Source organism: Thermobia domestica, chromosome 11 (genome assembly GCF_964235325.1).
Source record: "Thermobia domestica chromosome 11, izTheDome1.hap1.1, whole genome shotgun sequence".
In the NCBI taxonomy this organism is placed as follows: domain Eukaryota; kingdom Metazoa; phylum Arthropoda; class Insecta; order Zygentoma; family Lepismatidae; genus Thermobia; species Thermobia domestica.
The window spans coordinates 159,166,276-159,187,273 of record NC_137464.1 but is presented as its reverse complement, the minus strand read 5'-3'; the positions used below and the strand labels follow the sequence as shown (position 1 = coordinate 159,187,273).

Below are 20,998 nucleotides of genomic sequence, written 5' to 3'. Positions count from 1 at the left end.
CAGTAACTGTTTTTAGCAGTTTTTAAACGTAATTCACGTATGTCATTGCAGACTTAACGAATATGTGAAACGGCTTGAAGTTTTGAAGAAGAAAGATCCTCCTATGTTAACTATTGAAGAAATGCGAGAAACAGTGGCGTATGTGGAAAGTTTACTTGAAGATCTTAAAGCAGCGAGAGAAGAGGCTGAGGTAAGTTCTTTTTCTGGTTAATGACATAATTGCGGAAAGTTAGTCACACACTTTTTACTTTCCTAACACACATCAAGAGTTTTGATTTAGCCGTTGTCCAGTTGATCCCTGTTCAAATTTAGCCCAGTTTTAAAAAATATATGTTTTAACAAAAAAATGACTATAAATAACTTCTTGTATTATTATTGTTGGATTTAAATATACCCATTGTTTTGATCATTTCATTTTGATTACGATATTTTAAACATTCCGATATCGGAAGATGGGTATTCGTTCTTTGCATCTCTTATATGTTCTTTAATTTTGATTGATACGTTCCATATTGTTGTCTTTCTATAATACGTTTTTCTTTACAGGAGAATAAAACTTGATAAATCTCATTGGTTTGTAGACGATCCACAAAATATTTTTTATATTCTGAAGTCTTTTTCTAATTTTCGCCATTTTTACGCAATATTTAATACTAATCTTTTAAAAGTAATTTTTAGTTTATTGTTTGCTGATTGAAAGTTCTGTGATCGATCCGTTTTTCATTTTTGTTTCGATTCTTATTTTGTCGGGTGCTACGGTCTTTCATCTCTTCTAACCACTTCTTAAGTCGCTATGAAGGATAACTATTTTTCTTCACAATTTCAAAAATATAGGTTATCTTTTTATTTTGTATTTTTTCTTCAGAGCACAACAAAAATCCCCTTCGGAAGATTTTTGTAAAATTCCCTTTAATTTTTAAGGAATATATGTAATCACGCAGTGGTTTTCTATGAAGTTTTGTGTTCATTTTTAAAAGTCTTTTCTGTATCTAATGAATATAAAGAAACTAGATCAGTTATTTTCTTCTTTCTCTGTTATTAGCTTAATGTTACGGTGGATGTTGTTAAAGGAAAATTTCAAGAAGTTCTAATCTCAAAAGACTATTCTTCAAAAATCCCTGTTTACACTAATGAATGACTATTGGACATAAATTGAGGCAGAGAATTATCCATAGCCATGGCCAAATCATTCTACTGGAAGTATATCGGCTTTTCAAATTCAAAATAATTTTATTTTATGTAAACTTTCAGAATGGTTTAACCACTGGCAGTCCTCTGGCTGTGTTTGTGGGCAATAATGTCTTCCATCATTTTGAATAGGAATTTTCAAAGAAAACTTTTCGTAAGCTTACTAGGTGTTACATGTTCATGGATAACATTGATTCATTTATGATAGTAAAATATTTATGTTAGGTAGATATTAGGATTCGTGAATATTCCTTTAATAATATCTAATATAAAACTAAGGTAACAACAGAAAAAGAAGGAAACTACTGATTTAGTTCTTTTAGACTCATTAATATACAGAAACGATCACAAATTTAATTCCAAATTCCAAAATTCACAGAAAATTATTGGCTAGCTATATACATTTTTAATTAATGCAAACATTTGAAAAAAAAAACTTCCAAAAAGATTTTTCATTGTACGCTGAAGAAGAAATGTTAAAGAAGAGATAAAATATTTCTTTTACGAAATTGCGAAGAAAAATGGTCACTCTACAAAGCAATTTAGGAGATGATTAAAGCTAAGGGATCAACTAAATCATGGTTGACCAACTTAGGATGTGTTTTAAGAATCTAGGAAGCATGCTGTCAACTCTGAATTGACAGTTCTGAAGCCAGGAAACATAACAGTGCACAGAAGAAACGGAAAAACGAAGTCTTCATAGGAGTTTACTTTTGTGTAATTGCTTATGTACTCCCATGCGCAAAAAAAAAAAAAAAAAAAAAATTGCGCGTATACTGTAACTCACGATTTTCCGTATTTATTCCTTTTTCCTTATGTTTATGGGTAAAATTGAGTTATTAGTATGTGAAGATAATAGAGAGCAATCCATCTAAGGAGATATTTCCAAAAAATATAATAAAATAATAAAAATATAAACAAAAAACAAAATTATGCTCTGTTTTGTGTATACTGGCAACGATGATTTCTAGGGATTTTTTCAGTAGTACAGCACGATTGCGGAGGGAATTCAGTAGGGAAGTCGAGAAGATGGATCAAGGAACTGGATACTGAACTAAAAGGTTGCATTTATTGGTTAAAACCTAGTGTGTAGATTGCCTGCCAAATATAAATTAGCTTCTGTAACTAAGATGTCGTACGAAAATATAGAATTAAACAGAAAAACTCTTATGTTAAGGTTCGAACCGATACGCACCATGGTTATGAAGATTATTTCTTAAGAAAAGAGAACAAACACAACGTAGCCTCTGTGGTTAGGTGGATAGAGTGGCGGACTCATGGATATTTTATTGACACCACATCGAATCCCATCCTATCCCATCCCATTTTTTTTTAACAAAACATTATTGGAAGTGTATAACTTTGATGTTAATAAGAACCGAAACAGTATAATAAGAAAATAACTTATTGATAGTATCCTTTAATCGACGTATTTATTCAGTATTAGAATACGTGTACTATTGCAAACAGTTATTGTTTTCAGTTTATGGTCTTGTATGTTACCTGCCCGTTCTTGAACAGCAGACAACTCACTTCGGATTTGTGTGTCAAGAACAGGAAAAATAACATACGCGACCTTGACAGTCTTCCCAAGTTTACCCCTTGTTATATCGACATGACGTTACATCGAATGATGCTTGTTGTCGTGAAAAAAAGGAAGAAAGGAAAAAGCTGATGTCAAATTATCGTTTGTCTGTGTGTGTGTGTGCTTGTGTTTTTTTTTTCTTTTTGGAGTATTGACTTTCTCCCTCTCTTTTTTTTTTTTTCATATCCACAATTGCAAGAAATTATGACCGACCTTTGTGGGTTTATTGGGAATAGGACGATTTATTTTGGATTGCTAACAGACGACATTTTTTTAACCATTTGCTTTAAACTTTGGCTTTGTGGCTCTTAGCACCCACGAAAGGTCATTATAAACTATATAAGCAGTTCCCGTTTTCACCGGCCGCTGAAAAGATATTGGGGAAGAGAAAAGTGCTTGCCGTAAAGATAATGAATAAAAAAAACAAATTAAAACAAATAATTTATAAATCTTTATAATACACCATAGATGTTCATTTTACTTCAACCTCACTCCCCCTCCCCCTCGCAGTAGCAGTTGGCCCTCGCCCTCGTTCACCCTCGCCCTCGCGAATGGAATTGTCCATCGCCCTCGCGCGCCCTCACCCTCGCTGTCGAAACTTGTCCTCGCCCTCGCGCACCCTCGCGGCCAAAACTTGTCCTTGCCCTCGCGCACCCTCACCCTCGCCATCGAAGCTTGTCCTCGCCCTCGCGCACCCTCGCCCTTGTCCTCGCCCTCACGCACCCTCACCCTCGCTGTCGAAGCTTCTCCTCGCCCTCACACACCCTCGCCCTTTTCGTCGAATCTTTTCCTCGCCCTCGCGCACCCTCACCCTCCCCATCGAAGCTTGTCCTCGCCCTCGCGCACCCTCGCCCTCGCGATAGGGGTTGTCCATTATCCTCGCTCGCCCTCGCTTTCGTGCTCAAAACTTTTCCTCGCCCTCGCGCACCCTCGCCCTCATATCATTGAGGGTGAGGAGGCCTCGTGAGGATCAGAGCATCCTATTTGTTGAATTATTTCCTTATCGTCAGTGGCGGATCCAGGGGGGGGGCGATCGGGGCGATCGCTCCCTCCCAGAAGAGGAAACTTCTACGTCTATAATATAATAATGAATAGAATAGTACCTGCTGTGCCGCCCCGGGATATTAAGTGTGCCCCCCCCCCCAGATCATTGTTTCTGAAAGAAACACTGCTTATGAAGGACTTCTTTTTCTGCGAAATGTTATCTCAATTAGTTCCAAAGCGGCTGACTAACATATCGAGCCCTTGTAAGAAGAAATGAATATGAAAGTACACTTGGATAGGTTAATTTTTGAGCCATTTTTCGTGGCAATTAAAACGCAACTCCTGTAGCTTTCTTAACTGCACGGGAAGACAACTAATACGTACTCACGGAACGGCAAATATTTTATGGCACCATTTTCATTCTATGAACCTTAATACATACAAAAACTTTATATTTCCAAATGAAACTATATAGCGATATTAATGGGTCATTTCAAAACAGTGGGGGGTAACTGTCCCCCTTTGCCCCCCTAATCGCCGCCCATGCTATGATGTGTGGCACATTTGTGCGAAATTAATAATAATATGATTAAACTGTTTACCCACAACAAAATCCTGCTCGTTTTGCTGAAGTGGCTTTTCCTAAGTTTTATATGTTTCATATATCCTACAGTTTTTTTCAGGCCTTTTTTTTTAATTTGTCCAAATTTATATTTCTCCTTTTACCACACAATCGTTCAATACTTGCACTGCAATATTTACAATCAGTATATCATCCTGTAACGTATTTTATTCCTAATAAAAATCATTGAACAACACAACATACAAACCCTATCTCACTGGCTTGCACGCGAACCTTTGGTGCATGGGGTCCTGGGGACAATTCCGAGTGGGAGAACATTGAACGACAGTGGATCGAATTCCGCGTTAAACCTATAGGTCCACTTCTCATATAGCCTCGCCGACGAAAGAGGACGCTAAACGGCAATCAGTCAACAGTTGCAAATTTCGGCTGCATAAACAACTTATGTCTTGTGAAACTTATTAAATTTATTTTGTTAAAGCAGCTCTTTTAACAAAATTTCAGTATTAACGTGTCAGATATTTCTATTTAAGGACAAGAAAAAACATATTATTTATTTTGTAACTAAATGATAGCTCTACCCACGTAGATTATAAAAGCAGAAACAATGAAAATCGATACAATAGTGACTGACATTATTTTAACAAATATCGATTCAGATAATAGTTTGGGTTGTCACGAAACTATGAAAAGTTAAAAATTCCGATTAATTGTAACAACTTCATCAGTGGTGGACATTGGAGGAGGATGTATGCTATTAATCAGCCCATTTCATGGGCATCCAAACTCACGAGCCCAACGCTCGCTAGCTCGGCATTCGCGCTCAACCGTTTTCGGGTTCAATAATTAAGTGCTACCCCGAGCGCCAATGAAATAAGTCAGCGCGAGTCCAACTGAGGGAAGTGTGCCCGAGCACGATTCCCAAAGGAATAAATGAGCGAGAGCCCAGTTGAAAAAAATGAGCCCGAGTCCGAGAGAGTCCAGAGCAAAATGGCCATCTATGAACCAAAGTCATTCCATCAAGTCTTTCTCCATCTGATCTACTGCATTCTGATAGTTCTCTCATTGATTCTGTTTGTTCAGATATCAGCGCTCTTGTCATTTACTGCTGAATGACGTGAGTGACTGTCTGTCTGTCTACCAACACTCTTTAAACATGACAGAGTAGTCAGGGTTTGAAAAAACCCGGGCTTTTTTGAAAAAGCCCAACCCACCTGGGCCCATATGGGTTTTTTCGGGTATTTTCGGGTTTAATTGGGTTTTTTCGGGTTTAATCGGGTTTTTTCGAAATATTTCAATGTCTTTGGGGTAAAAATGTTAAAATGTGATTTATATTTGTAATTTATATTTCAAGATTGTCATTGCCACAACTTGCAACAATTTTCTACTCACTGCTGTTTTGACAAAATGGCCACCATTTTGAAATTTTACATTCGATCGCCGACAAAATCTAAAATGCAAATTTAGCATATCTTGTGCTTCCACCGTCAAAATTTCAACTTAAAAGACTGAAAATTGCGCTTCGTAGCGTAGATACTCGCTGTTTTGAAAAAATGGCCGCTATTTTGATATTTTTCGTTGGTATGCCGCCAAAATCTACAGGAAATTTAGAGTGTCTCTTCTTGTACTGTGAAAAATTTAACTTAAAAGGCCGAAAGTTGTACCTTGTAGTGTGTGTGGTACAGGCAGACAAACGAGTTGAGTTGATTTTGTGTTTAACGTCCCTTTCAGCAGCGAGGCTATATGAGACGGGACCTACTGATTAAAGTGGAATCCGAACCACATGAGCTCTCTCCGGGAAGCAACCCCGGGTCACCCACGCCGAAGACGCGTACACTAACCGCTTAGCCATGAAGGAGCTCGGCAGACAAACGAACAAATATAGATCAAGTCATTCAGAAGCCTGACTGACGTTCGCCAAATATGAATACCAAAAGGGTCTATTGATTTAGAACAAAGATACAATTAATGAAATTAACATCTTCCAGCGTAAATAAACCTGCCATATTTTCTCCATGAGAATACGGGACACCTCAGATCCCACTCCTCAACTTTCTAACACAATGAACTGAACTATAGTCTGGTTATGAACAAAATTATAATAGACTGCGGTGGCTCAGTGGTAGAGCGTTTACCACTGGTGCATGGGGTCCCTAGTTCGATCCCAGCTCGCGCCAAGTGAGCTTTGTGGTGGACAAACACCTTGTGCGTGGGTTTTCTCGGGATTCTCACGTTTCCTCTCACTTTCTTCATTCCGTCATTTCATTCATTTCTCATCATCACCGTCACCTTGAGCATAGCAGTCATAACTAAAAAGAGACTAAAAGTAAAAGTTTTCATTTTTATTTTTTTTCAAGAATATAACAGGCGAAAGTTCACTAAGCAGCAGCTGTTTTTCTCTCTTCGTACCCTGCAATTAATTGTATAGACTGAAGATGCCTAAAAACTTATGATGTGCTATAAAAATGCTTTACAGGAAAACAATATGCAAATTATTTAAATCAGTGGTACAATCTACCTTCAATATTCTTCGCGCGTTTAGCAATATTTATTTACATTGATGTATTTGCCAAAATTACGTTCGTCAGTTTAATCTGATGAAAAGCTTATTTTTCTCTCTGTGTCGTGGTGTGTAATTGACAGGACCAGATTTACATTTTTCTAAGACCTGGACCAAAGCACAGTTCTGAGCCCCTAGCCTCTGAAAAGGATTATAATTCTTGTTAACTTACCTAATGTGTTGCTGGAGAAAAGGTCAGCCATCTTCCCCCGTGTTTGTAAATGTAGAAACACTCAAAGCCATTATTATTATTATTTTTTTTTTTTTAATGTTCCGGAGAGTATCCGAGTTTCCATCAAGTTCAATGGAAAAAGTAGCATTGCAAATTTCGCTCGCTATCAAGTCGAACAGGGTGGTGTAATAACTTCCTCGAAACTGTTTAAATGCAACAGCGTACTGTATATTCACTAATTACAGGATTCCCAGGCAATGTCAGAATTTTTTGTTTTTCACTTTTCGAATAAGCTGATATTGATAGCAGAAATGGAACGGAGTTAAAATACGGGACATTTCCCTGTCCCGACTAAATTTACAGGGACGCGGGACACTCGGGCCCCAAAACGGGACTGTTCCGTTTTTTACGGGACGTATGGAAGGCTTAAGCGTAAAATAAATAGTTTTATTATTGAAGTATTCATTCCGATCTTTCTGCGGTTTAACTCGGGAATTTCTCGAGCACTTCTTTCACGGCGTGTACATCAAAACTTCCACTAGTGCGGAAATTTGAACTCAGCACTTGAAATAGTAAGCGTTACATAGTCTTCGTAACCCCGAGCATTAAGCTTCTTAAATTTGAAAAGAATTTTTACGCTATTGCTGGTGTTGACTCTACAGAATGCTTATTTGAAGAGTAGCAACAAATGACTGAACTAAACTGTTATTGTTTAACCAATTGTGTTTTACATCAAAGGTAAGAATTAATACTAATAGTTTTACTAACGTATTTACATATGTACTATTAGTACCGGCACATATGACCTTAAACCCGTCAAACGTATGAGTGATAACGTCCCTCGGTGTCGCCGAGTCGACGAGCACACTATTAACGGAAAATATTTTCTAAAGTACAAAATTGCTTATTTTACTCCAAAAGGCTATAACCATAATCCATACATTAATTTGTTCTATAACTACCTCAAGCTAAGGTAAGTTTTTTTTTTTTTTTTTTTTTTTAAATTCATTTAGCACATTCAGAGCTTTATAAAGGGCTTATGTTGAATGTTGTTGTATACCCTAACGTGAAAACCTCTAATTTGCCCAAGGAATGTCTAAAATCTGATAAAAATCACTTACAATGCGATCACCTTAGTTGTACCAATAATATACTAACAAATAGGTCAAAAACCCAGGTGGGTTTTAAAGTGGGTTTTTTCAGGTGGGTCCAACCCGAAAAAACCCACCGGGTTTTTTCGGGCTGGGTCCACTTGGGCAAACCCTGAGAGTAGTAGACACTTCTTATCTAAAACCTCTCCAACACAGGGAGGGCAACAATGAGGCACACTTACTTCTTAATGTAGCGCTATTTCTACCCGGAAATTTTCATGGGAAAAATCAAATATTATTCTTATTTGCATTATTATTTTTAATAATTATGTACGCACACACGAGAAATTGTCTACTGCAATTAATTGAAAGGCAAAATACGATTAATGTATAACCTTGCTGTGACACTAACTTTTCATCTAGGGGACATGGCAGATGATATTTTAAATTTTGCCTCTCTCCAAAAGAGGTCAAACAGCAAACTCCAAAACAGTTGCTTTTAAGGAAGTTTGTCCTCCTCCCTCGCGTGCCCTCGTTCTCCTGAAGGAAGTTGTCTCTAGCCATCGTGCACCCTCGCTCCCGCAGTAACACTTGGCCCTCACCCTCGTTCACCCTCGCCCTCTTCGTCGCAGCTTGTCCCCGCCCTCGCGCATCCTCACCCTCGCTGCCGAAACTTGTCCTCGCCCTCGCGTACCATCGCCCTCTTCGTCGAAGCTTTTCCTCGCCCTCGCGCATCCTCACCCTCGCCATCGAAGCTTGTCCTCGCCTTCGCGCACCATCGCCCTCGCTGCCGAAACTTGTCCTCGCCCTTGCGCACCCTCACCCTCGCCATCGAAGCTAGTCCTCGCTCTCGCTGCCGAAAGTTGTCCTCGCCCTCGCGCACTCTCACCCTCTTTGTCGATGCTTTTCCTCGCCCTCGCGCACCCTCACCCTCGCCATCGAAGCTTGTCCTCGCCATCACGCACCCTCGCCCTCGCTGCCGAAACTTGTCCTCGCTCTTGCGCACCCTCACCCTCGCCATCGAAGCTAGTCCTCGCCCTCGCGCACCCTCGCTCTCGCTGCCGAAAGTTGTCCTCGCCCTCGCGCACCCTCACCCTCTTCGTCGATGCTTTTCCTCGCCCTCGCGCACCCTCACCCTCGCCATCGAAGCTTGTCCTCGCCCTCGCGGCCAAAACTTGTCCTCGCCCTCGCGCACCCTCACCCTCGCCATCGAGGCTTGTCCTCGCCCTCGCGTCACTGTGGACGAGGGAACTAGAGGGTGAGGATGCCCTCGAGAGGGCCACCCTCGCGAGGGTGAACATCTTTGTAATACACTGTAAAGTTACGAGCGATTACGGCTAAGAATTTAACGTGAGATTAAAATTACGAGTATTATGTATTATGATTAAACAAACAATATACAATAAGTAAACTACAAGCAAATTATATATTTAACAACCTGAGTGCTTAAAAACAATTACTTTATTTTTAATTTTTATTTTTTTTAAAATTATTTACTTTGATTAGATGGCCTTTTTGATTTATAGGAATGATTTTTTTAAAAATTTTATCTATAATTTGCGCTAGCGGCAATGAATGAGAGTAGGGGATAATTTATATAACACTTGCGTTTTATTATGCACTGCACAAGGAGGGTGGGGATTAAGTCAGCCGCAGTTTTTTTTTTCTTTTGGGCTTTTTTTTTTAACAGAAATTTGGTTTTCTGTAAAAGTCAAAAACTAATTTGAGTGTTATGCTTATATTTACTAAATTCTAACGACGACAGAAACACGATTTCAAAATGCAATCATAAGTCTGTGTAAGGAATGTTTTCGTTGAACGAAGTTAAATTATACAGATCTATGTATGCGGAACACGAATATTTCCAAAAGATAGCATGAATATGAACGATAATCATACCATATTTCTACATTATATAGTAGCGTGAAAAACTGATATTAAAATGATATAACAAACAGGCATAAGCTTTTTTTTCTAGCACGGCAACACATTAAACTTAACTCATTAAATTTTGGGAATTACAAATTATCACCTTACGTGTCGTTGTATTCCTATTCGTTTTCAAGTTCGAGCGACGAAAGAAGAAATTGTAGTAATAGTGATAAAAATCGAATTCGAGATTTCAATGAATTCAAGTTTCACGCCCCCACATATCGAAAAAGTAATTTTGATGTCTGTCCATCTGTTCGTCTGTCGGTTCGTCACGCTTTTTCATGTATTCAAATAGAGGCCATACTGTTCGACGTATGTGGACCGAATTCTAGACATGAAGTTTTTATAACACTTTTAAAAAACTAACTAACTATATGGTCTATGGAACCCGGAGGTTCAATGCCGCGTTCACAAAAGCTCTCCACTGACTTCTATTCTTAGCTAACTGCATCCAGTTTCTACTTTGTATTCCAATCTCTGCGAGATCCATCTTAATATTGTCCTCCCATCTGCGCCTAGGTCTTCCTAATGGTCGTTTTCCGATTGGTCTTCCGATTGGTCAAGACTTTGAAAGCATTTCTACTTTCTTCCATTCTAGCTACATGACCCGCCCACCTAAGCCTCCTAGACTTGACGACCCTAACAATGTTGGGTAGATCATATAAATTGTGTAGTTCCTCGTTATGAAGTTTCCACCATTCCCCATTCCCGTTCCTCTTGGGTCCGAATATTCGTCTCAGGATCTTGTTCTCAAATACTTTCAGTCTATGTTCTTCCCTCAGAGTAAGTGCCCATGTTTCGCAGCCATACAGAACAACAGGCATAATAATCGTTTTGTATATTTTAAGCTTCAAATTCGTCGACAGAATTCGCGACAACAAGAGATTTTGAACCGAATAGTAACACGAATTCCCTGCTTTGAGTCGACATTTAATTTCTTCGTGAATATGATTTCCCTCTCTCAATATTGATCCTAGATATTTGAAACTATCCACTTTACCAAAAGTATTATTTAATATTTTAACGCATCCATAATTTGCTGTATTCCGGTCCCGACGCACTTCCATGTATTTAGTTTTCTCTGCATTTACTTCTAAACCCATGTCCCTGCAAGAGTTTAATAAGATCTCTGCATTTCTTTCTATTGTTCTCCTATCATCCCCTATTAAATTTACATCATCAGCATATGCCATAACCTGGTCAATACCGTTCAACTGTAGGCCCTGGTTGCTATCTTTGATTTTTCTTATAGCGTATTCCAGAACGAAGTTAAATAATAATGGCGACAACGCATCTCCTTGTTTCAGGCCATTTTCGACGTGAAAGCTCGTGGACAAAAATTTTCCTACCCGGACTTTACTTTGGGATACATTTAAACATATCTTAATTAATCTAATTAGCTTTCTCGGTATTCCAAGTTCTGTAAGGACGTTGTATAATGTTTCTCTCCTAACCGAGTCGTAAGCCTTTCTAAAATCAATAAATAGTCGATGTACCGGGGTATTGTATTCCCACTTTTTTTCGAGTATTTGGCGAATGGTAAATATTTGGTCGTTAGTTGATCGATTTCGTCTAAATCCGCACTGATAATCTCCAATAATTTCATCTGCGTATGGGGTCAGTCTTGCTAACAGAATATTTGAAAGGATTTTATAGGATGTTTATAGAAGAGAAATGCCTCGATAATTATTACAGTTTTGTCGCCTTTCTAGTAAATTGGAACAATGATTGATTCTTTCCACTCTTGTGGCAATTCTTCCTTGTTCCATATAAGGAGAATGAGTTTTTGTATCTTGTTCCACAATTTTTCGCCCCCAGCTAAAATTAACTCAGCCGGAATTTCATCTACACCCGGAGATTTGTGTTCATAACACTATCGTTTCGAATTCTATATCTTCCGACACCTAAAAATAAGGGTAGTTTACTGATGAATGAAAATTTAAAATCATTAAATTGTCTCAAAAACGGCTGTAAAGATTTTGTTTGTATTTTTACAAATATAGTATGAATCATTGCTCTGAAAAAATACGTAAGGTGTAATTTACTGTATGGGATGCATTTTTTTGAACAATTTTCTCAATCACATTTTATAAATAAATGAATCATTAATAACCTGACAATATGACACAACTCGTTCGTCCTGTAAACATTCAGAAGAGGTAGTTTAGCCTACTCTTCGACGATTTTCCCATTAACGCCTGACCCAATTTTGTTCATATTTCATAAATAAATGTTACATAAATAACCTAACGATATGGTATAATTCCATCATCCTAAAAAGCTAGAAGTGGTATATTACTTTTCGGAGCAAGTTTTACCCTACGATTTTGTCGATAATTACTCTGGCAATTTTGTTCGTATTTCATAAATAGCATAACTCGTTTGTCCTGAAAAGATATACAAGGGATATTTTATTCTTGGGGATGACTTTTTTAACGATTTTCTCAGAAAGTACTCAGACGCTTTTGCTCATAGTTCACATACAATTATCTGCTTAATAATTCTAATGTATGGCATAAGTTATTTCTAACAGAAATATGACGAATGGGTACTTTACTTTGGACGTAAGTTGCTTCGAACAAAGTTTTCTAAAACACATTATTTTATTCGCATTTCCCAAATAAATGTTTCAGTAATAGCTGCAGCCTAACACGAGTCAGTTTAAGAAATTCGAGCGAGAAAATTCAGTGCGTTTCATCCGCACCCATTCTTAAATATATTTTTAAATGTTACACCCAATCACAATTTTCCTAAGAAAATCGAAACTTCTTTTTAAATGTTCCTTGCTGTGGCCAAATGGTTCAAGTGCATTGGTTCTGGATTTGATTCCCGGTGAGAGCTAGTGTATTTTTATCCAACGTTAAGGAATAGGTGCAAAGAGAAAAGTGTTTAAACAAGTCTAACCAAGCTAATGAATAATACAAAGAAATAATACAATATTACGAAATTCTAGAAGAAACGTTGTTAATATTAGATATTTGCGTGTAAAAGTCCAACCCATGACTGTCAACTCCAAAGGTAAGAAAGTGAAACATCCAATACCAGGTTAATCAGTGGTCTCTAGTTAAAGCTATCCTACTAGGAAGTGATTGAGATACCAAAAAATATTGTAATCGCTGGGAGACATGTTAGGAGAATACATTGGGTGAGAGAGTTTAATACTGGAACTCATGAATAGTCTCTGCACCTTCGTTTAGTATTGAAGTGCGTAGGTCTATATAGGTTTGCATTGAAATGAGCATTAATACACAACATCTGTTGAACATTACGGGGGGCTTGCGGACAGGTTTGCAGTACATTTTACGGGGTTCGATATTGTAACGATCCTAGCAAACTCCTCAGCCTTTCCGCACTGTACTCTATAAGTTAAATTCGTGCTTAATTAAAACTATGTGTTTAAATTTAACACTGTTAACCGTTAATACCTGTGCACAACGGGCAACAATCCGCCAGTAATTCTTTATTTTTGCCCTTTGTTTTAGCGCCATAAATGTCTTTGTTCATAAATTTCTTTGTCTATGGTTTTGCATATACGTAGCGTGGACATTAAATTTTGACTTCTACGCCATATGCATCTAATTACAAACACACCTATAGAACGAACACAACAAACTTGGAATATATAGTTTATGTATGGAAAATCATACACGAGGCGCTGCACGGGAGAGCAGTGTGCATACACATGGCAGTCAACTTCCTAAGAAATTTATAATAATAATAATAATAATAATAATAATAATAATAGAAACAGAAAACGAAACAGTTATTTACATAATGTATTTATTTAAGCATGGAAGTGCAATAGACTTAAGTTATTTCTCTCTCTCTCTCTTTGAAGGCAACAACCTTTAGGGTGCCAAGACGTAGAAAAGGACTTGTGGCACTCATGACTATAGAGTGGTGTGTGTTTGGCACATCGGGTTCCTTCGTTGTTAGCCCCAGCTTTCTAGACCGGATGCAGTTATTCCCGGTAGAAAATACAAGAAAATATACTTTCTATTACTATTAAAGTAAATAATTACACTCATTCCCTCAACGTGATACTTGTTTGTTTAACTGTATACAGACAGCTGATCCATGGGAGAATCGTTGATAATAATAAATAAAATAAACTCGACAAATATTCTTGTAATTTGCTGGGCACGCCAGTGTGCCTGTTATCCGGTTGTGGCACACTGGAATATAGGGTATGGCTTTCTAATTTTTACCCAACTATTTTAACTGCTTCAATTGAAATTAATCTAGAATAATAAGAGTGAATTTAGTCTTCTTACCCTTCGATTTAGAAATAAGGTCCGCTAGAACTGTATATTTAAAAAATAATAATACAGTACTCAGAATTTTATAGAGTAGTTTGTTTTATTCGAAATGACATACTTCCTGCAACTGTTTGGGTTGGAATTATTTGAGATCAAATCTTTAAGTTTTACGACCCATGGTTATACCGACTAGGCTAAAGGACAAGGTGATGATGAGAAATGAATGAAATGGTGAAATGAAGAAAGTGGGAGAAAACGGGAGAACCCCGAGAAAACCCATGCACATGGTGTTTGTCCACCACAAAATTCACTTGGTGCGAGCTGGGGTCGAACCAAGGATCCCATGCACCAAAGGTGAACGCTTTATCACTGAGCCACCGCGGTCCCTCTGAAATTATTTATAGGAGAGAGTGACTACTTTATGAAAACTTGATATCGAACACATTTGTTTAAAAATACCAGCTTTTTGTGAAATATTGCTTAATATTCAGGAAAACCTAAGTCAATAAAATAATAATAATAATAATAATAATAATAATAATAATAATAATAATAATAATAATAATAATAATAATAATAATAACTAACTCTATGGCCTATGGAACCCGGAGGTTCAGTGCCGCGTTCAGAAAAGTTCTCCACTGACTTCTATCCTTAGCTAATTGCATCCAGTAATAATAATAATAATAATAATGATAATAATAATAATAATAATAATAATAATAATAATAATAATAATAATAATAATAATAATAATAATAATAATAATAATAATCTTAAATTAAAAACTCTCTGGACCTAGTGCATTGGCACAATTCCACGAATTAAAAAGAGTTTGTTTACTTCTCATGTAAGTGTAGAAGGACTTAATCCCTGTTGCTTTCAATATACGAAGAAAGTGTCCAACTGTCAAATGATATGCTACATAAAATGCCCTATGCAACATAATGTAATATAGAGTCATCATTTCAGGTTGTCTAAAGAACACTTTCGTTCTAGCAAGAAAGGAAGGAAATAGAAAATACTCAGTTTTAACCTAGTAGAAAGTTTGCAGATTTAAGAGAAAATGTACAGAGTTGTTGGATATTAAATGTAATTCGGATTAATGGAGTAAGACACCGTAGTTCATTGTATGAAATATACTGGGAGTGACCAAGCCATTGCCTATGGAAATATCAAAAGAGAGACGTTAATGGTGTTAGTTGCCAACTGTTGTAGAAATGAAAAATTTAAGGAAATCTCTAAAACTCTGAAATCACAGATCCAAATTGACTAACTGCTAAGTAAAACTGCTAAATCTGACTAAAGCAAAAAAAGAAAAAAAAGTCTTAATGACCTGTGTTACAGTTTCAGACACATCATTCTCATATCAAAACTACGATGGAAGTAAATTATGAAAACAGGTGAATTTGCAGTTCTGGAATACCAACAAATGATTTTGCTAGATGTAAATTTTGGGAAAACATTTTTATAAGGTTTTAGATTTATTTATTGGTTTGTTTGTTTATTAGCTTATCCATGCCTAGCAAGTGAATATGGGAGAACTATGAAAAAAGTAAATAGACGCTTGCCATTTTGTTATAAAATTACATGACAAGTGCATTTGATCTGATTCCAAACAGTTATCGTCAAATATACACGGTTAATGGAGCACTCTGATTAGAAATATTAAAAATACTTTAACGATTTATCACTCTACAAGCTGTGTCTTCACAATCGCCTCCTTGGCGAATTCGGAAGAACGCGCACCTAATAACCCTAAGGTTGGTGGTTCACGCCCAGCTCAGGGCACTTTATTTTTACTTTTTTTAAAAATGTTTGTAGACTCACCTTAATGCAAAGGCGATTTAACGTATTTTAGGGGAACAATTTTGTGGTTCGTTGGCGTTCCGTCGCTTCTCTGCCAGTGGTGGTATAGTTTTCAAAGCGAAAGTGGGACCAATTTTTGGCTGCGGGACCACCAATTTTTGGGGACATGTCGCTAGTTGCCTATCGGTAGTCCACCGACGCTTACGGCATGGGGTTGTCCCCTCACAAGTGAGGCAGATTGTAATCGACCAAGAGTGTTTGGAAAAATGGGAAACATCTTCCTACTTCGACTTCTGAATAATCCGTTTAGGATCAAGTCGAATCAAGGCTGAATCACGGGAAGGTAGAACAAGTGAGGCAATCTTTCCAAGCACTACGCTGAAGAGCCTCTGTCTCATTCAAGACTTAGACTCTTCAGGAAAAGTAACAAGTTTATTACTTGTAATTTATTCTTTGAGTCAAAGTATTTTGCAATAAACCATCGTTTTGTAAGATATTTTTACGATTGTATACTATTAATTTCAAAAATTGTACACATAATATAATTTCCCATCATGGATTTGAAAAAATCAAAGTTCGAACAAAGAAAGATCTTCGATCCACATGTCTCTTTCATTATTGACCCTTAATTTATTTTAGTCCTAGGCAAAGCGAATCGACAGGATGGCTCTAAGTGAAAATATTCATTTAGATGGTTAAGTAATCTGGAAATTCCTGCTGTTATTTCACGAAACACAACAAATCTTGAGAAACAAAAACAATTTTGCTTACCAGGGGAAGGGAATAAATCATCTGCTTACGTTTGCTTAACTAGGAAGAAGGCAAGGGCGCCGATCCTAGGGGGCCGGGCCCCCCAAAGCTCATGTAGGCCCCCTTTGTATTTATGAATATACAATATTTGGCATAATTTGAATGCAATTTGCCTTAAAATCCTAATATATATCGTCTGCATTTGAATGCCCTCCCAGAAAAAAAAATTACAGAGAAATCGGCGCCCTTGGAAGAAGGTCTAGTGAAAGGAATAAAAATGTGATAACGTAATGCTTGAACAACTCTATCTAATGGAGAAAAGTAAATTAGTATTCTACACTTCTTTCAATTTTAAGCATTTCAAAGATTCTCGTAATTTAGTAGCGTCCCGGACATAAACAGGCAGGCAGAACGCTGGATAATATGGATGTGTTAAGAAAAGACCTGTTAAAAGTAAAACTTATGATATAATTTTATATATTACACATCTAATAATAATGTTTTATAACAAATAACTGCACTGCACTGAATCAGGGACGTATCCAGCGTGAGGGCCTGAGGGCTGTCCCCCTCCGAAACTCAAGCACTTTTTAATAAACATGCTTTTACCCTTTTGAGATTCTTTTATATCAGTTTACTAATAGTCAGTGTCCAAACTTTGGGCAATGTGCTGTTGTCTTATTATAATTCTAAGAACATACATTAATGCCATTATACCATTTGGAATTAAAGAACAGGAATTAAATAGGATTAACATTTTGTTTCCGTTCTGTTTTTAACTTTAATATATTAGAACGATACACTCAATGTCTTCTTGCTATTTTTGTTATGTGATATACGTAGCAGACAGTTTTCTTTAGTTACATTTCTCTCGAAAATGTGTTTCATTTTGTTTGTGCTATAAAGCAGTTTCCAAAGTAAACCGGTTTATAAATGAAAAGTAGGAAAAAGTTTAAGAGAAATACAGAACTGTTGCATTATTATTATTATTATTATTATTATTATTATTATTATTATTATTATTATTATTATTATTATTATTATTATTATTATTATTATTATTATTATTGATATTGATATTTTTAAAACATTAGAATTACGTGCTTACGAGGATTCGTGTTGGGCCCCCTCCGAATAGAAAACCTGGATACGTGTCTGCACTGAATGATAGATGTATGAGTCAACGTGTAGACGAGCGCGCTAGGCGATATACTCCAGAGCATGAAAAATAGATTAAGACTACAACTTGCAGTTCTTCTTGCCAATTGGTGCTTTCTGCAATGATATATCGGATCATACGGTATGTGTAACAAAGGATGGTCGGATAAACGAGACCATGGTGTGTTGGTGTTTCACGCACCTAAACCTGTAAAATGTTTGTATAAACGATTATCTTTCACTCCCTAGCTAAATTTGTGGGTATGATCACACACCTTGCCTCATAAAGTATAGTTTTATAAAGAAAAAAATATTTTTTAGCTAAGAGCTAAAGGGAAGTCAACTTCAGTAATTTACTTTAGGTTTTTTTTTTTTTTTTTTTTTTTAAATAATGGCAAACTAGTCCATTTCATCACGATAAATCACGTTTGATATTAAGATGTCTTTTTCTGTCCGTATATATCCTTTACATTTTGTTGGAGACAAAATTGTTATTTTCCCAAGAAAACAGGGTGAGAGAAGCTATACAACAACATGAACTGAAGACAATAGCTATTACCAATAATACTGTAATCCTGGATATAAATAAGTTGTCCTTAGTATATTGCTTCGGTTCTTACTAACATGAAAATTATAATGTTTTGTAAAAAAAAAAAAAAAAAAAAAAAAAAGGATAGGATGGGATTCGATGTGGTGTCAAAGTAATAAAATAACTACGAGTCCGCCACTCTATCCACCTAACCACAGAGGCTACGTTGTGTTTGTTCTTTTTTCTTAAGAAATAATCTTCATAACCATGGTGCGTATCGCTTCGAACCTTAACATAAGAGTTTTTCTGTTTAATTCTATATTTTCGTACGACATCTTAGTTACAGAAGCTAATTTATATTTGGCAGGCAATCTACACACTAGGTTTTAACCAATAAATGCAACCTTTTAGTTCAGTATCCAGTTCCTTGATCCATCTTCTCGACTTCCCTACTGAATTCCCTCCGCAATCGTGCTGTACTACTGAAAAAATCCCTAGAAATCATCGTTGCCAGTATACACAAAACCGAGCATAATTTTGTTTTTTGTTTATATTTTTATTATTTTATTATATTTTTTGGAAATATCTCCTTAGATGGATTGCTCTCTATTATCTCCACATACTAATAACTCAATTTTACCCATAAACGTAAGGAGAAAGGAATAAATACGGAAAATTGTGAGTTACAGTATACGCGCAATTTTTTTTGCGCATGGGAGTACATGTGGGGCGGATTCATGCAAGTTTTTCTTTAAAGTATAGTTCATTTAATTTTAGTTCCTTTTTCTCCTTTGCTTCTTCGAAAATTTGAAGAGAAATATCCCAGATTTAGAACGGTTTATTTATTTATTTATTTATACAAAAAGAAAAAAAAAGTGGTAAGTAGAAGAATAATTCTTCATTTAGTGTATTATTATTATTAAAAAATTACGAAACAAAACACATTTAAAATGTTTCTTACTAATTTTAAATTGCTATTTATAAGACAATTAAATTTCGTTCAAGACAATACACTTTTCAATACGAAGTGCTTTTTTGCTATTTGTAAACAAGACAAAATAAAAAATGATGAGTCATAAGTCTTGCAATATTTCCATAACCTAAACATAAGGCACGTGTATACCCTTTGATCGACTGTAAGTACAAGGTCAAACTGGCCCAGGAGGTAGTGTGGCAAGCGGACTATTTAACACAGAGGCCACTACTCTGTCAATATATTCAGTCAGTTGTTAGTAAGAATAGTAATGAGTGCTCAATAATATAATACATGATCTCTTAGCGTATGAGTTCGAGCTCGGGTATAACGCGCGCGGTGGCTCAGTGGTAGAGCGTTCACCTCTGGTGCATAGTGTCCGTGGTTCGATCCCAGCTTGTGGTGGACAAACACCGTGTGCGTAGGTTCTCCCGTTTCCTCCCAATTTCTTCATTCCACTATTTCACTCATTTCTCATCATCACCATCTTTTTTAGCCTAGCCGGCATAACCATGGGACGTAAAACTCAGATTCCATTTTTCATTTTCGGGCATAACGGTGCGGTAGCAACCGAAAAATAATTTGTTCAAAAGTGCAGTAAACCACAGCACAGCATCTCGTTGATTCCAGAAATTCCGTTCAGATTGTAAAAATGTTAAAGATGTTAAAATATTTCTTACTTTAAAACAGCTGTTTTTAGAAGAATTAAATATCATTCGAGATACTAAATAAATAAGGTCCGGCCGCTCCAGGGTAACAGATTCAGAGGTAATACAGCACTCCATTGAGGAAAATTCATCCATCTACACACGACAATTGTCAAGACAACTCGGCATGTCCAACTCTACTGTAGTGCATCACGTTCACGAACTAGGGAAAACTACTAGAAGCTGATATATTGTGCTGCATGAATTCACCCCAGCTGAGACACGGAGGAGATCGGATGTGTACTGATCTCTGGTGCAAAATCCTGGTGATGTCCAAAAGATGACGTGCCACGAAAAGACGTTTTTCCGAAATCCTAATGTGGAAAAACAGTAGTTGAGCAAGGACCAATTTCGAGCACCGGTGGTCAAACAGCTGTTTCGAGCAAAAACGCATGCTTTCTGTGTGTGATGGAACTACAGGGCAGAAATTCACTTCAAGTTCGTTCCTAATGATCGTACCATCAATGCCGACCTTTATTCTGCATGGTTGGAGCGTATTTGTGCTACACTGTGCCAAAAATATCCAGCATTGGTGAACCGAAAGCACACTTTTCTGCAACAAAATAACGCAAAACCACGCTCGGCTCGAAAAACACCTCGAAGGATTAAAGAATTTGATTACATTGAACTGATGCTACAACCTGCATATAGTCCTGACCACGCCTTTTCGGATTACTATCTGTTTCGGTTCAAGGCAAACTTACTGAAATTACGTTAC

General features: G+C 36.9%; 1 protein-coding gene across 3 annotated transcripts in view; it reads left to right on the top strand.

Annotated features, from left to right (window-relative positions):
* Positions 1–20,998, top strand: part of Dnah3 (dynein heavy chain 3, axonemal) — a 567,072-nt gene that overhangs the window by 179,937 nt on the left and 366,137 nt on the right. For all 3 annotated transcript variants that reach the window (XM_081731270.1, XM_081731268.1, XM_081731267.1), the window contains exon 15: positions 52–190. In XM_081731270.1, coding sequence (XP_081587396.1) covers positions 52–190 — 139 coding nt within the window. The remainder of the gene's footprint in view (positions 1–51; positions 191–20,998) is intronic.